General features: G+C 33.6%; 1 protein-coding gene across 5 annotated transcripts in view; it reads left to right on the top strand.

The window, feature by feature from the left end:
• Positions 1-17,739, top strand: part of LOC131947753 (titin) — a gene marked incomplete at its 5' end in the record, with an annotated part of 410,194 nt that overhangs the window by 155,482 nt on the left and 236,973 nt on the right. For all 5 annotated transcript variants that reach the window (XM_059309048.1, XM_059309047.1, XM_059309046.1 and 2 more), the window contains 21 exon segments: positions 3-269; positions 467-733; positions 4,116-4,382; positions 4,779-5,045; positions 5,481-5,747; positions 6,140-6,406; positions 6,651-6,917; positions 7,327-7,596; positions 7,864-8,012; positions 8,207-8,324; positions 8,807-9,073; positions 9,547-9,813; positions 10,289-10,555; positions 11,012-11,278; positions 11,919-12,185; positions 13,495-13,761; positions 14,158-14,427; positions 14,762-15,049; positions 15,484-15,780; positions 16,153-16,455; positions 17,018-17,323. In XM_059309048.1, the coding sequence (XP_059165031.1) occupies positions 3-269; positions 467-733; positions 4,116-4,382; positions 4,779-5,045; positions 5,481-5,747; positions 6,140-6,406; positions 6,651-6,917; positions 7,327-7,596; positions 7,864-8,012; positions 8,207-8,324; positions 8,807-9,073; positions 9,547-9,813; positions 10,289-10,555; positions 11,012-11,278; positions 11,919-12,185; positions 13,495-13,761; positions 14,158-14,427; positions 14,762-15,049; positions 15,484-15,780; positions 16,153-16,455; positions 17,018-17,323 (5,472 nt within the window).

The raw sequence follows: 17,739 nt of genomic DNA, 5'->3' as shown, positions 1-17,739 counted from the left end.
AGAACTAGCACCAGAGTTTATCAGCCCACTGAAAGACCAGAGCATCAAAGAAGGTGAGACTGCAACATTTGACTGTGAACTCAACATCGACGGAGCCACTGTCAAATGGTTCCACGAGGGCCGTGAGGTCAATGAAGACCAGCGCTACCAGGTCCTGGTGGTCGGGCGGGTACACAAGCTCATCATCAAGGATGCCATCATGCCTGACGCTGGAGAGATCATGGCCAAAGTTGAGAACAAGTCAACACATGCTGTTCTCTCAGTGTCAGGTATGAGATTAACCATTCCTCTAAACTAGTAAAATATAATGCTAACTCAATGGTTTTCATCGCTTGACTAGCAGTCTCTTCTTTAGACCTAATTTTAATTATATTGAAACTAGTACTTCATATTATGACATTACTTATTTTATTCACATATTTATATATTTATGTATACATGTATCTTTTTTATTTTATTAAATTAGAAGTCCCTGTCGATATCACTGCCGAACTGTCTGAAATTCACACAGAAGAACACAAAATGGCTGTATTCTGCTGTGAGGTAAACAAGGATGATGTTTCTGTAGAATGGCTTAAAGACGGTGAAACCCTGACCCCCAGCAACAAACACATCATCCAGACTGAAGGAAGGAGACACTCCCTGGTCATCAAGGATGTTGACCAGTCTGATGTTGCGGAGTACAGTGTGGTTGTTGGGGACAAGAAAAGCCTTGCCAAGCTACATTTAGATGGTGAGTTTGATGCAGCGTGGTATGAGGAGGTAGTTTTTGTTTGATTTGCTTCTAAAAATAATTAAGCTTACAGATAAAAAAACAAAACTTAATTTTAAGTTTTAAACAAATCATATTTATATTTTGTTTAAAGGCTTACTAATGTGATTATATATTAATCAGTTACTGTAAAAAATCTTTTATGAAAATTGTTATCTACTTAATAGTAGAGAAATTTTTTAAATACTGAAATATTAAATACTTAAAAATATTTGTGTATAATTTAATTTTTAATAAAACTGGCTTCTTAGGCCTAGCTAATCTTAACATACAGGGATATATTTACAGAATTTAATTGAAAAATACTTTGCTTAAACTTCCTGATACCAAAAGCTATACTATAAATATTTTTCTAATTCTTTTTTCTCATGCTTTTATTATCATCATCAGCAATTTATTTTTTAAGTTTCTTTCATCATTACTTTTTCAATCTGTTCCCTTAATCTTTCAGTGAAACTTACATATTCATATATAATACATTAACATTCCATTTGAAGTTTATGTGTGTTTATGACTAATATCCTTAATAAATGTGCACATTTTGCATTTGCTTGTAGTATGCTATGTTACGCCCATTAAACCAGTCTGTAGTCAGTAACTTTAAAAATTAATATTATTTTCCCTGCATGTAGCTAGATTTTTTTTTATTAATCTGCACAATAGGCAGCAACATTTACTTGATATATAATCAATGGATATTATTACCTTCCCAAAGTTAATGGACAATCAATATTTTTGTTATTCCAGATTTCTTAAACACACTTTGGAAAATTATTGTTTCAATTATCCTTGTGTATATCTCAATATGTGTACATAATTTAATGTAAATCTGAGAATGTTTTATTTTTAGCAGTAGCCTATATTATAGACAGTTGTTATAAAAAAAAACACTTTTTTTTTTAAATTTAAGCAAGAGAAGAAAATTAGACTAGCTAGATTTTGTTGTTTTTTTTTTTACTTTTTTTCTGTTTTCTTAATCACTGTTGAAATTTTTTTTTTATAATTCTTCACAAAAAATTTTGTCTTTGATATTTTTTGTTAGCTTTGAAAGCTTTCATTTACATTTTTGTTTGTTTTTGCACTAAGAATTTGATATTCATAATTTATCATTTCATTTGGATTAAAGTATAATTAGTAGTTAATTTTAATCTAGAAATTACTTTGTAAATAACATTTCCCCTGGAGTGCAAGTGTCCTTGTGTACCGTGTTAATATTTAATGTAAAAACAGCACTTCATGTAGATATTACATTGAATGTTTTAATTTATAACCTAACCCACACTTGTGCATGATATTAATGAACATGAAAAAATAATCAAAATCATATTGTAAAATTAGTTCTGTTTTTAAGTTGCATTTTTTGTGTATAATTTTCAATACCTCATGCAGGTCTTTTCATTGTAATATTAATTACAATTAGAAATAAGATCAAACATTTTAAAATACTCATAGCTTCATATTAAAATGAGATTGACAGAAGTTATTTTCTGATAGCAGTTACTGCCATCTTCTCAGTTTTTTTGTTCTTTTCAAATATTACTTATATTAACAAAATATGTATTCTTTATTTACTTTTATCATATATAATAAGTGATCCCTTTAAAATACGATGTACATATTTATCCCTAAGAGATTATAAAATATTTAATTTAATTAAACTATAAAATATATTATTAGTCTTCTGTAATATATATTACACAAACTTGTAATAAAGTATGAATTATAAATCAATTTAAATTTCAATATTCTCAATGAACTGAGTACTGTGTTAAATTTGTAAATCTAAACGTCCAATCAGCAATCAGATAAGTTGAGACATGTGTTCAAAAATTTTAAGTCAGCTTCAAAAAGACACATATTAGGATGTTTTCCATAGAGCTCAAATTAGGATAATTTAGGAGTTGGTGCTGTGATTAAACAAAAAAACTTATTATTTTTGCAGAAAACAAATAATAGTGGTGATAATGAAAGCTATCTCCACAAGGAAATCATCTAATTATAATGATGACTTAGAAGGGTTTGATTTCTTTAGAAGTGTACTGTATTATAGTGTCAACTATTTATATACATTCTTAGCTGTCATTTGCTAAAGAAGAAATGTGCAAAACTGTATTTTTTGCTGCATATGTCAAGTTGAAAAAAAAATCTCTGCATTTGTTAGAAGCTTGAGGATATTCAGACTAATAAATTGACGGAAGTGTGCCTTCCTCTGGCCATTTCACAGTCTGTCAATGCCCTTTATCCCATTTATTTTAGTCATTGCTAGAGTCAGTGTCTAGGCGGCTCTTGAGTCATAATTAGTCCTAAAAACTACAGTAGTTCTTGCAAAGGATAATTAACTAAAGCACTAAACATTAATGATCCTCCGTCCAGCGAATCACTGCGGATCATCTAATTTCATAATTTCCATATTCATTGAATATTGGTGCATAAATCACTCATAATCAAATTCTAAATGTTGATTTCAAATACAATGTACATACAAATAATTGGTGTTTTTAGTTCTTCTTCATCAAATTTTTTTTTCAAGCCAAGCTGTAACTAACTTGTTTTTGCCAGTTTTTTTAAATTTCATTTTTATTTCAATTACTCAGAGCTTGATTAACATAATTTATGATCAAATTATTCTAACTGCTTGTCACAATATAACAAAAGCACATTGGTCAGTGATGTTTTGTTTGCAAGTGATTAAACACTTAGTATGATAGACTGTCTGCTAGTGCTTGCTTTTCATATGGTTATGCTACTGCACTGTATTATATAAACAAATTTAATAACTCTTTATAATTTACTGTATGCACACTAAAACTTTGGAATGGTGTGTTCTCTTGTTGATTTGAGTAAAACACTGTATATTTTGTTTTTTACAGTTTTGTTTTGTTGTCTGTTGTTTTGTGTATTGCTGCCCATGAGCCATCCTTATTGTTACTTTCCCATTATCAAGCCCATAACGTTACCCAGTAATATAGGTAAAAAACTTGTCTCCATCAACCTTGTTCACAACACATTAAAACAAATAAAAAGTTTAACACTGAATATACATTAGCTGAACTGCATTACCGCATTAGAAAGTTCAAATGTAATCATTATATAATCATTTTTCACAAAATTCACAATTTTATATGCCCACAAATATCACACTTAAAAATGTGGTCATGAAAAAAAAATGAGGTAAATTTGATAGTTTTGAGCTTCTACTCTTAAGTACAACATATTGATAATGAATAGTTAACTAAGCAATCTTGAGTGCATGTGTGTTATGCTGGAGCTAACACACTTATCCCTGAAGCCTGGGAGGTTAACACAGTAGTAGGCAGGATGATGGCCCATCATTGCCTTACAGAGATCCCACTCAGGATGACCCTGACCTTGAGGAAACGCACCTCAGCCAATGAGATCAGAGCAGACTTCACCTGCATGCTGTCCAAGGTGGACCTCCTGGTCTCCTGGTTCAAAGAAGAAGAGAGAATCGTTGCCTCCCCAAAGCATGAACTTGTTGATGAAGGTCGCATGCATCAGCTGATTGTGCATGATCTGTGTGTGGATGACTATGCTGACTATCTGGTAGTCATTGGGTCCAGGCGCATGACTGGCCTTGGGCTGAAGGAAGGTTGGTTGATCTTTACAAGATACATGTGTTTTTTTTGGTTGAGAGTCGTCAGATAATTGTATGTTTTCTTGAGTTGATGCATGAGTTTGCATATGTTGAAAACCACAAGATCTAACTATTTTATTTTTGAGTTGATGCATGGGCGTGTTCTGTGCCTGTATGGCATTACTTTAACTATAAGTTATACCTTTTCTACCATTACCTAAAGTATGTGTGGATTTTATCCTCATAAAAATTAACTTCCCATAGCAAAACAAAAACATAATGTCATTTTATTAACTTCATTTCATTTTTTACTAAATCAACCTCAAAAGAAATTTTTTTAATAGGATTAATAATTATTTTTTTTTGTACATTTCAACATCAATGTTTTTAATCTACTAACTATAAAAACAGAAGCACCTCTAGAGTTCACCATCCCTCTGACTGAGCAAACGTGCAAAGAAGGGGAGACAGTCACCTTCAAGTGTGAGGTCACAGAGTCCAACCTGCCCGCCACCTGGTTCAAGGATGGACAGGCGATCACCTTGTCTGACTTGGTGGTAGCCTCAGTGGACGGCAGGACCCACACACTAACACTGAAGGATACTCCTCTGGATGCCTCTGCTGAATACACCATCAGAATCAAAGACAAGGAAAGCTCTGCCAAACTCACAGTCCAAGGTCAGTCCTTGCCCATGATTAGTTTTCATAACGTAAACGTATTGTGTACTCCTTAGAAAGTTTAAAATAATAACAAACATTTTTTTAATTAAAGCTTATTGGCAGTACATAAATTAGTAAACCCTATTATATTAATATAATAATGTATGTCTAAAATTCAGTAATTACTAGCTAACTTAATGTAATGAAGATATTATATTATGACTGTTGTTACCTTTATTGAATAAATAAATAAATTGAAAATTGATTAAGATATTGAATGAGATAAAGTGAGGAAAAACTATAGTTTTCAGTATGCTAGGTAAATTTCACTAAAATTAACTTCCTTTTTAATTTTGAAAGTTTTGTTGATTAGAAAAGTAACATTAAAATTGTTTGTTATATTTAAAATGAAAAATTTCACCTTATTAAAAATAATCTCTGTTTCCACTTTAGAAATTGAAGCAGATTTCACTGTTCAACTCGCTGACACAGCGGCCCCTGTTAATGAAACAGCTACCTTCACATGTGAAGTCACAAAAGAAGACGCAGAAGTGGAGTGGCTGGCCAACAAGGAGAAGATTGAACCCAGCGAGAAGTTTGAGATCTCCCGCGAAGGCCGCAAACATTCCCTGACTGTCCATGACCTACAGCCTGAAGACAGTGGGGAGTACACAGCGAGAGTGGGAGGCAACGACACCTCAGCCTCACTCACTATTTCAGGTGAATAATTTTATAAAAGCTGTATCAGAATAGGATTATTTAATGGAACAAATTAAATAGTGCAAAAAAATTAATTTAATAAAAGTAGTATGGAAATATAGTGGAACAAGTAAAATAGCTCAAGTAAATAATTCAATAAAAGCTCTCAAAAATGGATAATCTGGTCGAACAAATTATTAAGCTCGAGTAAATAATTCAATTAAAACCTGTCAAATAGGATAATTTAATGAAACAAATTAAACAGCTCAAGTGAATAATTTAAAGATAACAACTGATCAGAGATGGATAAATTACAAGTAAATTAGCTAAAGGTTGGGAACTGTTGGCTTAGTTCCTTGGTATCATGTAGATTGCCTTGTAATTGTGTGGTATTCTGTACTTGCATCAAACAGAAACTCCCTTGGAAATCATCAAGCCTCTTTCTGAGACTGAGGTCACTGAAGGGGAACTTGTCACTTTGACCTGTGAGGTCAACAAGCCCAATGTCAAGGCCAGATGGTTCAAGGACAATGTTGAGCTGAAGCCATCAGACATCCTTAGTCTCACAGTGGATGGTACAACCCACTCCTTGACCATACCAAAAGCTGACCTCGAGGATGAGGCTGAGTACACAATTAAGCTGGAGAACAAGAGCTCAACTGCCCTGTTGCTTGTTGAAGGTTTGTTTAGACTAGTTGATTATACTTATATCATTATTAAAAATTTTGTTGAATGCTTAATAATACCAAATCTGATAGGCCTCTGCGTTTAAGATATGTTTTAACGAGTTTAATTAATGGCTATAAAAACATAAAATGTAACCCTTATAGAGACTTCATAGTTTTTTTTATATTTGAAGCTTGATAAAATGTTTTAATTATTTTAATTAATGGTGATAAAAACGTCAAAATTTCCGTCTTGCAGAAGCTCCACTGCGCATCACCCAACCTATCTCTGACATGGAGTGTCTGGAAGGGGAAACTGTCAGCTTTGTCTGTGAGGTCAACAAGGAGAATGCCCCAGCCATGTGGCTGAAAGATGGCCTCATCATCACAGAGGAGGATGGTTACGAGTTCATCATGGATGGCAAGCGACACATCTTGAAGATCCCAGAGGCCAACTTGGACCATGATGCCGAGTTTATCGTCAAGATTAACGGATGTGAATCTAAAGCGAGGCTGCGTGTTGAAGGTGCTTTTTTTAGTATTTCTGTTTTTGTTCACAGGCCAATACAATGTAGTGTTGAGGTTTTTTTTATATTAGGGTAGGGGCTAGAGTTAGAAACAGGGCTAGAGAGAGAGCGTAAATACCCGAAAAAAATAACTTAGATAAACCTCTGTTGGTAAAGTAAGCAACATTAATTTCATAATGTATTACATGGCTTGTAAAGTTATTTCATTATCTATTTCTTTTGGTAAAAAAATTTAAATAACTTTTACTAAATTAAAATTTAGTTTTTCAGAATGTGGTATTTAAAAAAGAACTATTTAGCTAATATAGTATATATTTTTAAATTTACATTTTCATATTAAAGTAAAAAAAAAATACAATGTTATAAAAATCTTGGAAGAACTAACCTGTATTTTCTTTTTCATTTCAGAAGTTGCAGCAGACTTCACCGCCACCCTCCACGATGTTGAAGGTCAAGAAGGCCAAAATGTGGAGCTGGAGTGTATTCTAAGCAAACCTGGGGTCAAGGTACGCTGGTTGAAGAACCGCAAGCCTTTAACACCAAGTGACCGCATTAAGATTGTTTGTGACCGCTATCGTCACATCCTGAGGATAATGGACACCATCCCAGAGGACGAGGGCGAATACACAGCTGTCTTGCCCAATGATAAAGAATCCTCCGCTATGCTCAAGATCTATGGTATGTATTATTACTGTTTATTGTTCTTTAGCTTTAATCTAGAAAACTAACTAAGTCAATTATTTTAAAACAATACGCTTTATTTCCACAATGAATTTACTTTTCAACTTCTCTATCACAAAATATTAGAGGTTTATCTATCTTGCCTTTGTGTCTTAATTAATAATACTTATTTTCCAGATTTCCATTATTAAGTTTCAGAACATTGATGAAAATTTGACTTTCTAATACTTCTTAAATTTTGATTGGTCATTTTGAAAATTTCAGAGATTCCACCAATCTTTACCCTGCCACTCAACAACCAAGAGCTGCCAGAGAAAGAGATGGCCATCTTTGAGTGCCAGGTGTCCAAGAAAGACAGGCCAGTCAAGTGGCTTAAAGATGGGAAGGAGATAACTCTAGATGACAGAATACAAGTAATTTATTAACCAATCAAAATGTTTTATAGATTTTAGATAAGTTAAAATAAATTTCTTCCAAAAAAAAGTATGTTATGAATAAATAATGAAATAAACACTGCATCCCCATTGAACATGATAAACATAAAATGTCCACCAGGAAAAAAGCAAATAAATTTATTTATAATGAATGAATGCTATTGTTCATATAGGCAATCACTGATGGCTATGTCCAGCAACTGGTCATTGAAGATGCCAGGTTGGAAGATGCTGGAAAATACACGTGTGTCATGGGAGAGGAATCCACCACTGGGGAGCTCACAGTGGAAGGTATGTTTCCAGCCAAATAATGGCTGTGTTGCCATGGTTACATACAGTTGTTTACATGTGTTGGCCTATAATGTGAGGAAAACACCTAGTTTAATTATTTTACACTTATGACTAAAGTAGCAGCTTTGGAGGTCACATCACATTTGAGATAATTGTGATCATACAGATAAGGAAATGATTTTAGCACTCGTAACTTATCTTTAACTTAACCCCACTACAGTATGTTTTTAGCACTCATAGCTTTTCTTTAACTTATCCTCACTACAGTATTAGTTTTAAACTGAAGATAAGAATAATTGTTAAGTCTCCTTGATATTGCATGCTATGATACAGCTTAGCAAACGATTACATAGTTTTCTATGTAAACACTATCAAATTAACGCTTAAAAAAATTTGCTATATAAAAGCGACATGAAATATTTGCCTCCCCATCATCTGTAAAGTAGATAAACACTAACCTCTAATGAAAATGTTTGTCTTAGAACTACCAGTCGAGATCCTCAAACCACTACGAAACACCACAGTCACCGAGGGAGAGAAACTGGTCTTGGAAGTTGAGCTGTCCAAGCCTAATTATCCAGTCACATGGAAGAAGGATGGCGTCACTTTTGTACCACGTGAGAACTCACGTCTCATCGTAGATGGCTGCATTCATCGCCTGGAGATTGATGCTGCTGATGTGGATGATGAGGCCAACTACTCCTTCCATGTGGCAGATAAGAGCTGCAAGGCACTCGTACTTGTTGAGGGTATGTACTCTGGATTGATTGGTTTGGCTAAGTGTATCCATAGTACACTACTACATATGTAAACATACAATATTACATATATATGGTACCATACCAGTGTACTATAGTACTTGTTACAATATTTTTCGTGTATCCCCATAAATAATCTGCCAGACATAATGCTTTAACCAAGGGGTTTTGGTTAAATCTAATTTTTAGTTTTACATTGAGGATACATAAATTATTATGGTGATACTCAAAATTCAAGAATTGAGACATGACTAAAGGGAAATAACTATTATATATTTATTGTATTTTTAATATTTTATTATTTTATGATTAATATATTTTTTATACATTAAATGTTGATAGGGCTGTAAGTACTTATTGTTTAACAAAACAAAAAATCAATTTTTTCTTAATTAGACTCTTTGTTTTCTTGTATATATTGAAAAATGTCTGAGATATACAAAACTTGTGAATTTATTTCTCAGAATCCGCCATTGAGATAATCAAACACCTGCAAGACCAAAACATCAAAGAAAAGGAACCATTCACCTTCACCTGTGAGCTTTCCAAACCTGGGGTCAAGGTGAGCTGGCTGAAAGATGGATTCAAAGTCTCACCTGAGGATGGCTTCAAGGTAGAGGTCAACGGAAACATCCACACACTGAAGAAAGATTCTGCCAAACTAGAGGATGCTGGGAAATACATGCTGGTCTTTGAGGACAAGAAATCTACTGCAAGTCTTGGAGTAGAAGGTAGGAGACGCTACTGTTTGAGACCCACCCCCCCCCCAACTTAAGTTTAATCAGGAACAACAATGTTTTCAATATAAATAAATAGCATTAATAATTTGAATAACAAAGCAAAAGTTTAGGCCAAAGGTTAAAGCATTTTTCTTGTTTAATTCTTTTTGCAGACTTGCAATAATTTATGAACAATTAGTCAATAAAGTCAGTCATAGCTTTTAAAAATAACAATTTTATTTGGTAATATAAAAAAAAAACTAGAATTCAAAACATTAAAATACAGGGTCCAGGATTAGTTGCAATTGTGATAATTTACTTGAAAATCATAATTAAAATCTGGGCAGACTGGCCAGCAAACAATTTCATCGATTATATTTAGCGTCATCATTTTTTGCCATAATATTGCTTTGTTTCTGTTTTAAGTAAAAAAAAAATACAATTATTTCTGTTTTGCTTTACTAAGTATCCTCTCCCTCTATCCTAGCCCTACCAACAAGCATTGTGCGCCCGCTAGCTGACATAACTGTGATAGAGCACCAAAGTCTTGTACTAGAGTGTGAGGTCAGCCACCCTGACAAAGCAGCGCGCTGGTTCAGGGATGGGGAGGAGGTGTTTGCCTCGGCCCACATCAGGCTGACCTCTGAGGGCAAGGTACATCGTCTGAGTGTTGAGTCTGTTGACCTGGATGATGAGGGCAAGTACAAAGTCGACGTCGATGGCGCTGTCAGTGAGGCCTCTGTCTTTGTGGAAGGTGAGTTCAGAAGTCTAACCCTTACTAGTACTTGGTGCAAACATTTTTATAATAGCATGTTTTTTTTTTAATTACCTTTGTTGCAACATTCAAGTAAGATTATATTTTAATTTATGCACTTCTGCTTTCAATTTTGTTAACACAATTTTAAGTTTTATATATTTTTTGAAGTATAGTTCAGTTTATAATTAATATAATTAATAATCTAAATATCTAATCATTATTATTTTTTATGATACACTCATCAAGTTTTTAAATGCATCTCCTTAATTTTACTTACTTTTTGTATGGTAGATGAAAAAGTGTAACAAAGTTATAATTAATATTTATTATTTAAACTAATAAATTTTATTTCTACTGATCTATTTTTCTACAATTAAATATTTTACTTTTTGAAATTTTATTTTCGTAACAGCATGTTTATTTTATTATGTTGAACCTATTACATTGAAACAGATGAACCTCTTGAAATTATTAAAGAGCTTCACAACATTGAAACCATTGAAGGGGAAACAGCTAATTTTGTGTGTGAAGTTTCTAAGCTGGATGCTGTTGCCACATGGGCTTACAATGGCAAAACTATCACAGTTAAAGGGGGTTATGATATCAAAGTAGACGGAAGAGTCCACATTTTGAATTTAGAAGGGGTGGAAGTAGAGGATGCAGGAAAATATGTGGTGAAATTTGATGATAAAATGAGCTCAGCTGAACTAAAAGTCAGAGGTAAACTTGAGAAGACAGAAACAAGTTTTATTTTTCTGTTTCTAGAATGTTTGATTTAAGCTGATGTTACCCCCTATTATTTTACTTGGTTTGGGGGATCATTAACTTGCTGGGTGGGTTTTTTTTTATAGTTTTATTGAATAGTTCCTGGATCATTGAAACATTAAAATTTTGTGCTTATCTTTGTCCCCTAAGACATTTAAACCTTAAATCATATAAATCCCTGTAACTACTTAAGGTGAAGTTGTATTTGTTTCTTATAGTCACCCTCAGTTCCCTGCCTTTCAAAGGGTCATAACAATTTTACTAAGTAAAATAAAAAGGGGTATAGCTTGCTTTAATAAAAAATTTCTTTGTCTTTTTTTAAAAAACTAAATTATTGCATGCACTATTTATTATTTTACAAAATAACAACTAAATATAACATAAATCAGCATTATTAAATTATTATTAAATTTTCAATTTTGAAATCAATCTACTTAAAAATTACATTCTTAATCTCTGAAAATGTCATTTTTAATAGCCCTAATCAATATTTTGCAATCACGTTTCTAACAAGTAAAATATTTGTATAAATAAACTTTTAAGCATTTAAAAAAAGACACTAACTTTACATTGACTCATTGTTTCCGTCTGCTAGAGCTGCCTATTGAGTTCACCAAACCCCTCAAGGACCTGGAGATCATGGAGAACCAGCCACTGACTCTCACCTGTCAGGTAAACAAACCAGACCTGGTTGCCACCTGGCAGAAGGACGGCAAGAACATTGACGCCTCGGACCGCGTCCAGATTGTGAGGAATGGCGTAACACACACTCTGAAGATTGAGAGGGCAGCGCTGGAGGACGACTCTGTGTACAAGTGTACCATCAAAGACAGGAAGACATCAGCTAGAGTCACTGTCAAAGGTGAATAAAGGATTCATTAAAATAATTTAAAATTGACTTCAGTTAGAGTCACTGTCAAAGGTGAATAAAGGATTCATTAAAATAATTTAATATTGAGCTCAGCTAGAGTCACTGTCAAAGGTGAATAAAGGATTCATTAAAATAATTTAAAATTGACTTCAGCTAGAGTCACTGTCAAAGGTGAATAAAGGATTCATTAAAATAATTTAATATTGACCTCAGCTAGAGTCACTGTCAAAGGTGAATAAAGGATTCATTAAAATAATTTAATATTGACTTTAGCTAGAGTCACTGTCAAAGGTGAATAAAGGATTCATTAAAATAATTTAATATTGACTTCAGCTAGAGTCACTGTCAAAGGTGAATAAAGGATTCATTAAAATAATTTAATATTGACCTCAGCTAGAGTCACTGTCAAAGGTGAATAAAGGATTCATTAAAATAATTCAGTATTGACCTCAGCTAGAGTCACTGTCAAAGGTGAATAAAGGATTCATTAAAATAATTTAATATTGACTTCAAGTAGAGTCACTGTCAAAGGTGAGTAAAGGATTCATTAAAATAATTTAATATTGACCTCAGCTAGAGTCACTGTCAAAGGTGAATAAAGGATTCATTAAAATAATTTAATATTGACTTCAAGTAGAGTCACTGTCAAAGGTGAATAAAGGATTCATTAAAATAATTTAATATTGACCTCAGCTAGAGTCACTGTAAAAGGTGAATAAAGGATTCATTAAAATAATTTAATATTGAGCTCAGCTAGAGTCACTGTCAAAGGTGAATAAAGGATTCATTAAAATAATTTAATATTGACCTCAGCTAGAGTCACTGTCAAAGGTGAATAAAGGATTCATTAAAATAATTTAGTATTGACCTCAGCTAGAGTCACTGTCAAAGGTGAATAAAGGATTCATTAAAATAATTTAATATTGAGGCATTGTATGGAATATTTATTTTTAAAAAGTGTAAAAGCACACACAAGTCTTATCAAAACTGTGTTCATGCTAGTAAAAGCAGCCAAATCTAGTTAAACACTAATCTTGACCCTACCCTGACCCTTACAACAACACAGAGTAAAAATCTCAGTATGATACTATATTGTACAACTTGTTTTATGAATATCATATTGTTAAATATTGTTAAATCTATTTTACAAGTAGCTCCTCATTGTTTTGATGAGCTTAAACTGGTCTTTATTATTTTAAAAATTTGACTGCTGTCTGTCTTAGAAAAAAGTATCAATTAAGTTTATTAAGATATTTTGTTTCTTTTAATTAAATTACTAATTTTATTTCACAAAATGTAGAAGAGCCACTAGAAATTACCAAACCCCTGGCCAGCATTGAAGTCACAGAGGGACAGAGCATTGTACTGGAGTGCACCGTGTCTAAGCCAGACCGCACCGCTAACTGGTACAAGAACGGTGTGAAGCTTTCAGCCTCAGAGCTAGTGACCCTTACATCAGTGAAAGACAAACACACACTGACCATTGAAAGAGCCACCTTGTCTGACCAAGCTGAGTACTCCATTAAGGTGGACGGCAAGTCTTCTAAAGCTGATGTCAAAGTCATTGGTGAGTTCTTTGTTTTATTTGCTGATTTCATTAGCTCAGTTTGGTAGTCAGTTTTATAGATTTCATCCTTCTATTCATTCTATTTCTTTGTGATTACCATTGTAAAACTGGATGAGATGAGTTGTTGATTCTTTCACATTATATACAACTAGATATATTAATTTTTTATTTTGATTAATAATAATGTCTTTTACAACTCATATCCTTATCATTTAGATTATTCAACAATTTTAGTAGTTATGATTAAATTATTAATAATTTAAAATTATTTTCCATTAATAATGAATTAAGTTATACTTTTCACCACTAAAAAATCTTTATTATTTAAAATATTGAAAAATTATACTAATAATACTTGAATTATTATTAATTAATTAAAATAATTTTCTGTTGTAGAAACTGACCTGGAGTTTATCCGCCCACTGGAGGATGTGACCATCACTGAAATCCCCAAGACCTTAACATTTGAGTGTGAGGTCTCAAAGGTCAACGTCCCAGCCAAGTGGTACCACAATGGTCAGCTTATCGTCCCCAGCGATAAGCACGAGTTCTTCGGCAAAGGTGTCATTCACAGACTGACCATCAATGATGCTGATGGCAGGGATGAAGGCCAGTACAAGATAGAGGTCAAGGACAAAAAGTCTGAAGCTAAGCTTGCTGTTGAAGGTAAAAGAAAAAAACATTACACTTTTTTATGTATTTTACTGAAAATAATTTTTACAACCTTTACTATACAACATTAATATAAAATATGTCATCTCAGAAAATTCCGTTGTCAGTAATTTGATTCTTGTAAAACTACAAAAATAGTAATTGACACTTACATTATTTCTTAAATTAGTGATGTAGTTTTCTATAAAAAGACCAGATACTAACTACTATATTATTATTGTATCACAACTTGCACTAGCTGTGTAAAGCAATAACATTAATCATCTCTATGTCTATCAAAAAGATTGTTTAGTACATTCATGACATGAATGTTGTGTTTACATTTCAGTCCCACCAAAGGTGTTTGTAGACAAGAAATACCAGGAAACAGTGGTTCTCAATGCTGGTCAGTCGACCGCGTTCGAGATCCCATTCTCTGGCAACCCTCAGCCCAAAGTCACCTGGACGTTCAACGATGGTGCGCTACCTGACGCCAAGCGTATGGAGGCTGAGACCATCTACAACATGACCACGGTCAGGCTGGGTCATGTGATCAGGGGCGACAGTGGAAACTACACGGTCACGCTTGAGAACACCAACGGTGTGGCTGATATCACAATTAAACTTCTTGTACTCGGTAGGTCCCTGTTACACCAAGGGTTGCTTCAAAAACTTGTTTACCTCTTTAAAGAATTTAAATCAGTGCTAGGTATCGTAGGTGTAGACTAGTAAAACAAGACATTGAGCTTAGAAGTTAAAGTTAAGTGGAAGGTCTTGCATTGCATATTTTATTTTTCAAGGCATCAACAAAACTAAACAAGAGTGTGAGATTGAGAAGTAATAGATATTTTCTATTACAATTGTTGTGGGAAATGAAATAAGTAAACAAAAAGAATGCAGTAAACTTACTTGAATATTTTCTTTTGCTCAACCCTTCCTTTTTTGTTTCCAGTAAATAACTACATTTACTACATATAGCATAGCTTGGTAAATGATTTTTAAAAATTAACATCTATTTGTAAGTGAAGAAAGAGAACAAATAAACATGTATTTGTATGTTATCACCACCAGACAAGCCCTCAGTGCCCAGAGACGTGACAGTGACAAACATAACTGCTGAGACTGCTACACTAACATGGCAGACGCCAGAAGATGACGGAGGAAAGCCTGTCACCTCGTACATTCTGGAAAAACGTGAGGCCAGCCGTCAGACCTGGAATGCTGTGGCAGAGGTTAATGACACAACCCCGTATGACACTAAAGGTCTTATTGAAGGCAAGCAATACGTGTTCAGGGTTGCTGCTAAAAATGCTGTAGGCACTGGCAAATTTGCTGAGTCAGAAACTTTCACAGCCAAGAATCCATTTGGTAAGCCTTTACAGTTAACAAGTTTGTAAACTTATAAAATTCTTCATTAAATAAATTTTCATAGGCTTGTTAATTAATGTTTCATTAAAACTTTTTAGTAAGGTTATTAAATTTTTATTAAACCCTTTTTGCCAAGATAAGTTTTCTGAATATAAACTTTAAAATTTTGGTACAGTTATACTTTTTTCGTTCAACCAATAAATTGACAAACTCAACATTGGATAATTGTTTTCTGAATATTAATTCGGCTCCTGTGAATTACTAAACAATTCAGTTTTAATATTTTATAGACTGTACATTTGTATTGCTAGAAGTTTAAAAGACTGCACATGTTTTAAGTTTACCATGCTTAAGTGTCTGATTATGTTTCAGATGTGCCTGATGCGCCAGAATCACCAGCTGTCAAAGAAGTGTTCAAGGACAACGCCCTGGTCACATGGCAACCCCCAGCCAATGACGGTGGCTCCCCAGTCACTGGCTACACTGTAGAGAAGCAGTCCACGTTCTCACCTCGATGGGTCGTGGTCAACAAATCCCCAGTGGAGGCCACGGAGCTCAGAGTGGCTGATTTGGTGGAGGACAACTCTTACATGTTTAGAGTTATTGCCCATAACAAAGCTGGCCCTAGCAAGCCCAGTGAGGCCTCACCCACAGTCAAAGCCAAGGACCCATGGAGTGAGTAGTGTTTTGTTATTTTAATAGCTGCAACCTAACAGCTAAAGTACTATTAATATGCCTTTGATCTGTAAACAAGATGAATTAGAGTAGATCTATTTCCATTGCCACATCATAAGCTTAAAGTCCATGGTCAGTGCAATGCCCAACCACCATTAATTTTCATGAGCTACATTAAGACTTAAAAGCTTAGGGAACTTAAAAAACATTTCGATATTGAACTGATCATGAATTTAAACTGATCATGAATTTAAATTTATCATGAATTTAAACTTATCATGAATTTAAACTTATCATGAATTTAAACTGATCAATCATGAATTTAAACTGATCATGAATTTAAACTTGCAACCATACATCCCTATATACTTACTTGTATCAATAGCAAGTAAATTCCTACTATAAAAATCTGATTAACTTAAAAAAAAATTATTTAAAAAAAAATCTCAATAAGAAAAACATTGTTAAAAATATGGTTGTTAAAAAAAAATGTGGAAATGAGATAATTTTTTTTTTTTTTGCGTTGACTATTTTAAAAAATCTGCCCTGTTTTCTTTATCAGCTGTACCAGGCCGTCCTGGCATACCAGAAGTTACCGGCACAGACAAGAGCTCAGTTGCCCTCAAGTGGACAGCCCCAGAATCAGACGGAGGCTCTCCCATCTTCAACTATGTGGTGGAGCACAGGCCTGCTGGCACCTCCCAGTGGATCCGCTCCAACGAGACCCTCACGGTCCCAGACACCACCTTCAGCGTCACTGGTCTCAAGGAGAACAAGGAATATGAGTTCCGTGTCAGCGCTGAGAACAAAGCTGGTGTTGGAGAGGCTTCCAAGTCAACACCCCCAGTCAAAGTTGTCAAGCCTATTGGTATGTCATTTCATTAGTTTACATTTGGATAATATTTATTGGATATTAGCTTTCTATAACATTTAATGTACATAATTAGCTTTTTAAATAATATCTAAATTACAATTTTTAAAAAATTAAATTACAATTCTTTCAAACTTGCCTTTACTTCATGGTAATTGTATTATCCCTATTGTAAGTAAATAATTTTAGATCATCAGCACTAAAACTGTTTACTGGGGTGTTGGCCTACTTGTCCTCTAATGTTATACAGAGAATTCCTAACTTTTTGTTCTTACAAAATACATTAAAAAATATAGAAATCAAAACTAAACAAAATAAATTCTAGACCACAATTCATGCTGTAGTGTAATTAAATGCTGTATATAAGAAGTATTAAGTATTTTTATCAATTGATGTACAATGTTTTGTTACAG

Source organism: Physella acuta, unplaced genomic scaffold (genome assembly GCF_028476545.2).
Source record: "Physella acuta isolate Inbredline_101_S28 unplaced genomic scaffold, ASM2847654v3 ptg000606l, whole genome shotgun sequence".
In the NCBI taxonomy this organism is placed as follows: domain Eukaryota; kingdom Metazoa; phylum Mollusca; class Gastropoda; family Physidae; genus Physella; species Physella acuta.
This window is presented reverse-complemented; position numbering and strand designations above follow the sequence as displayed.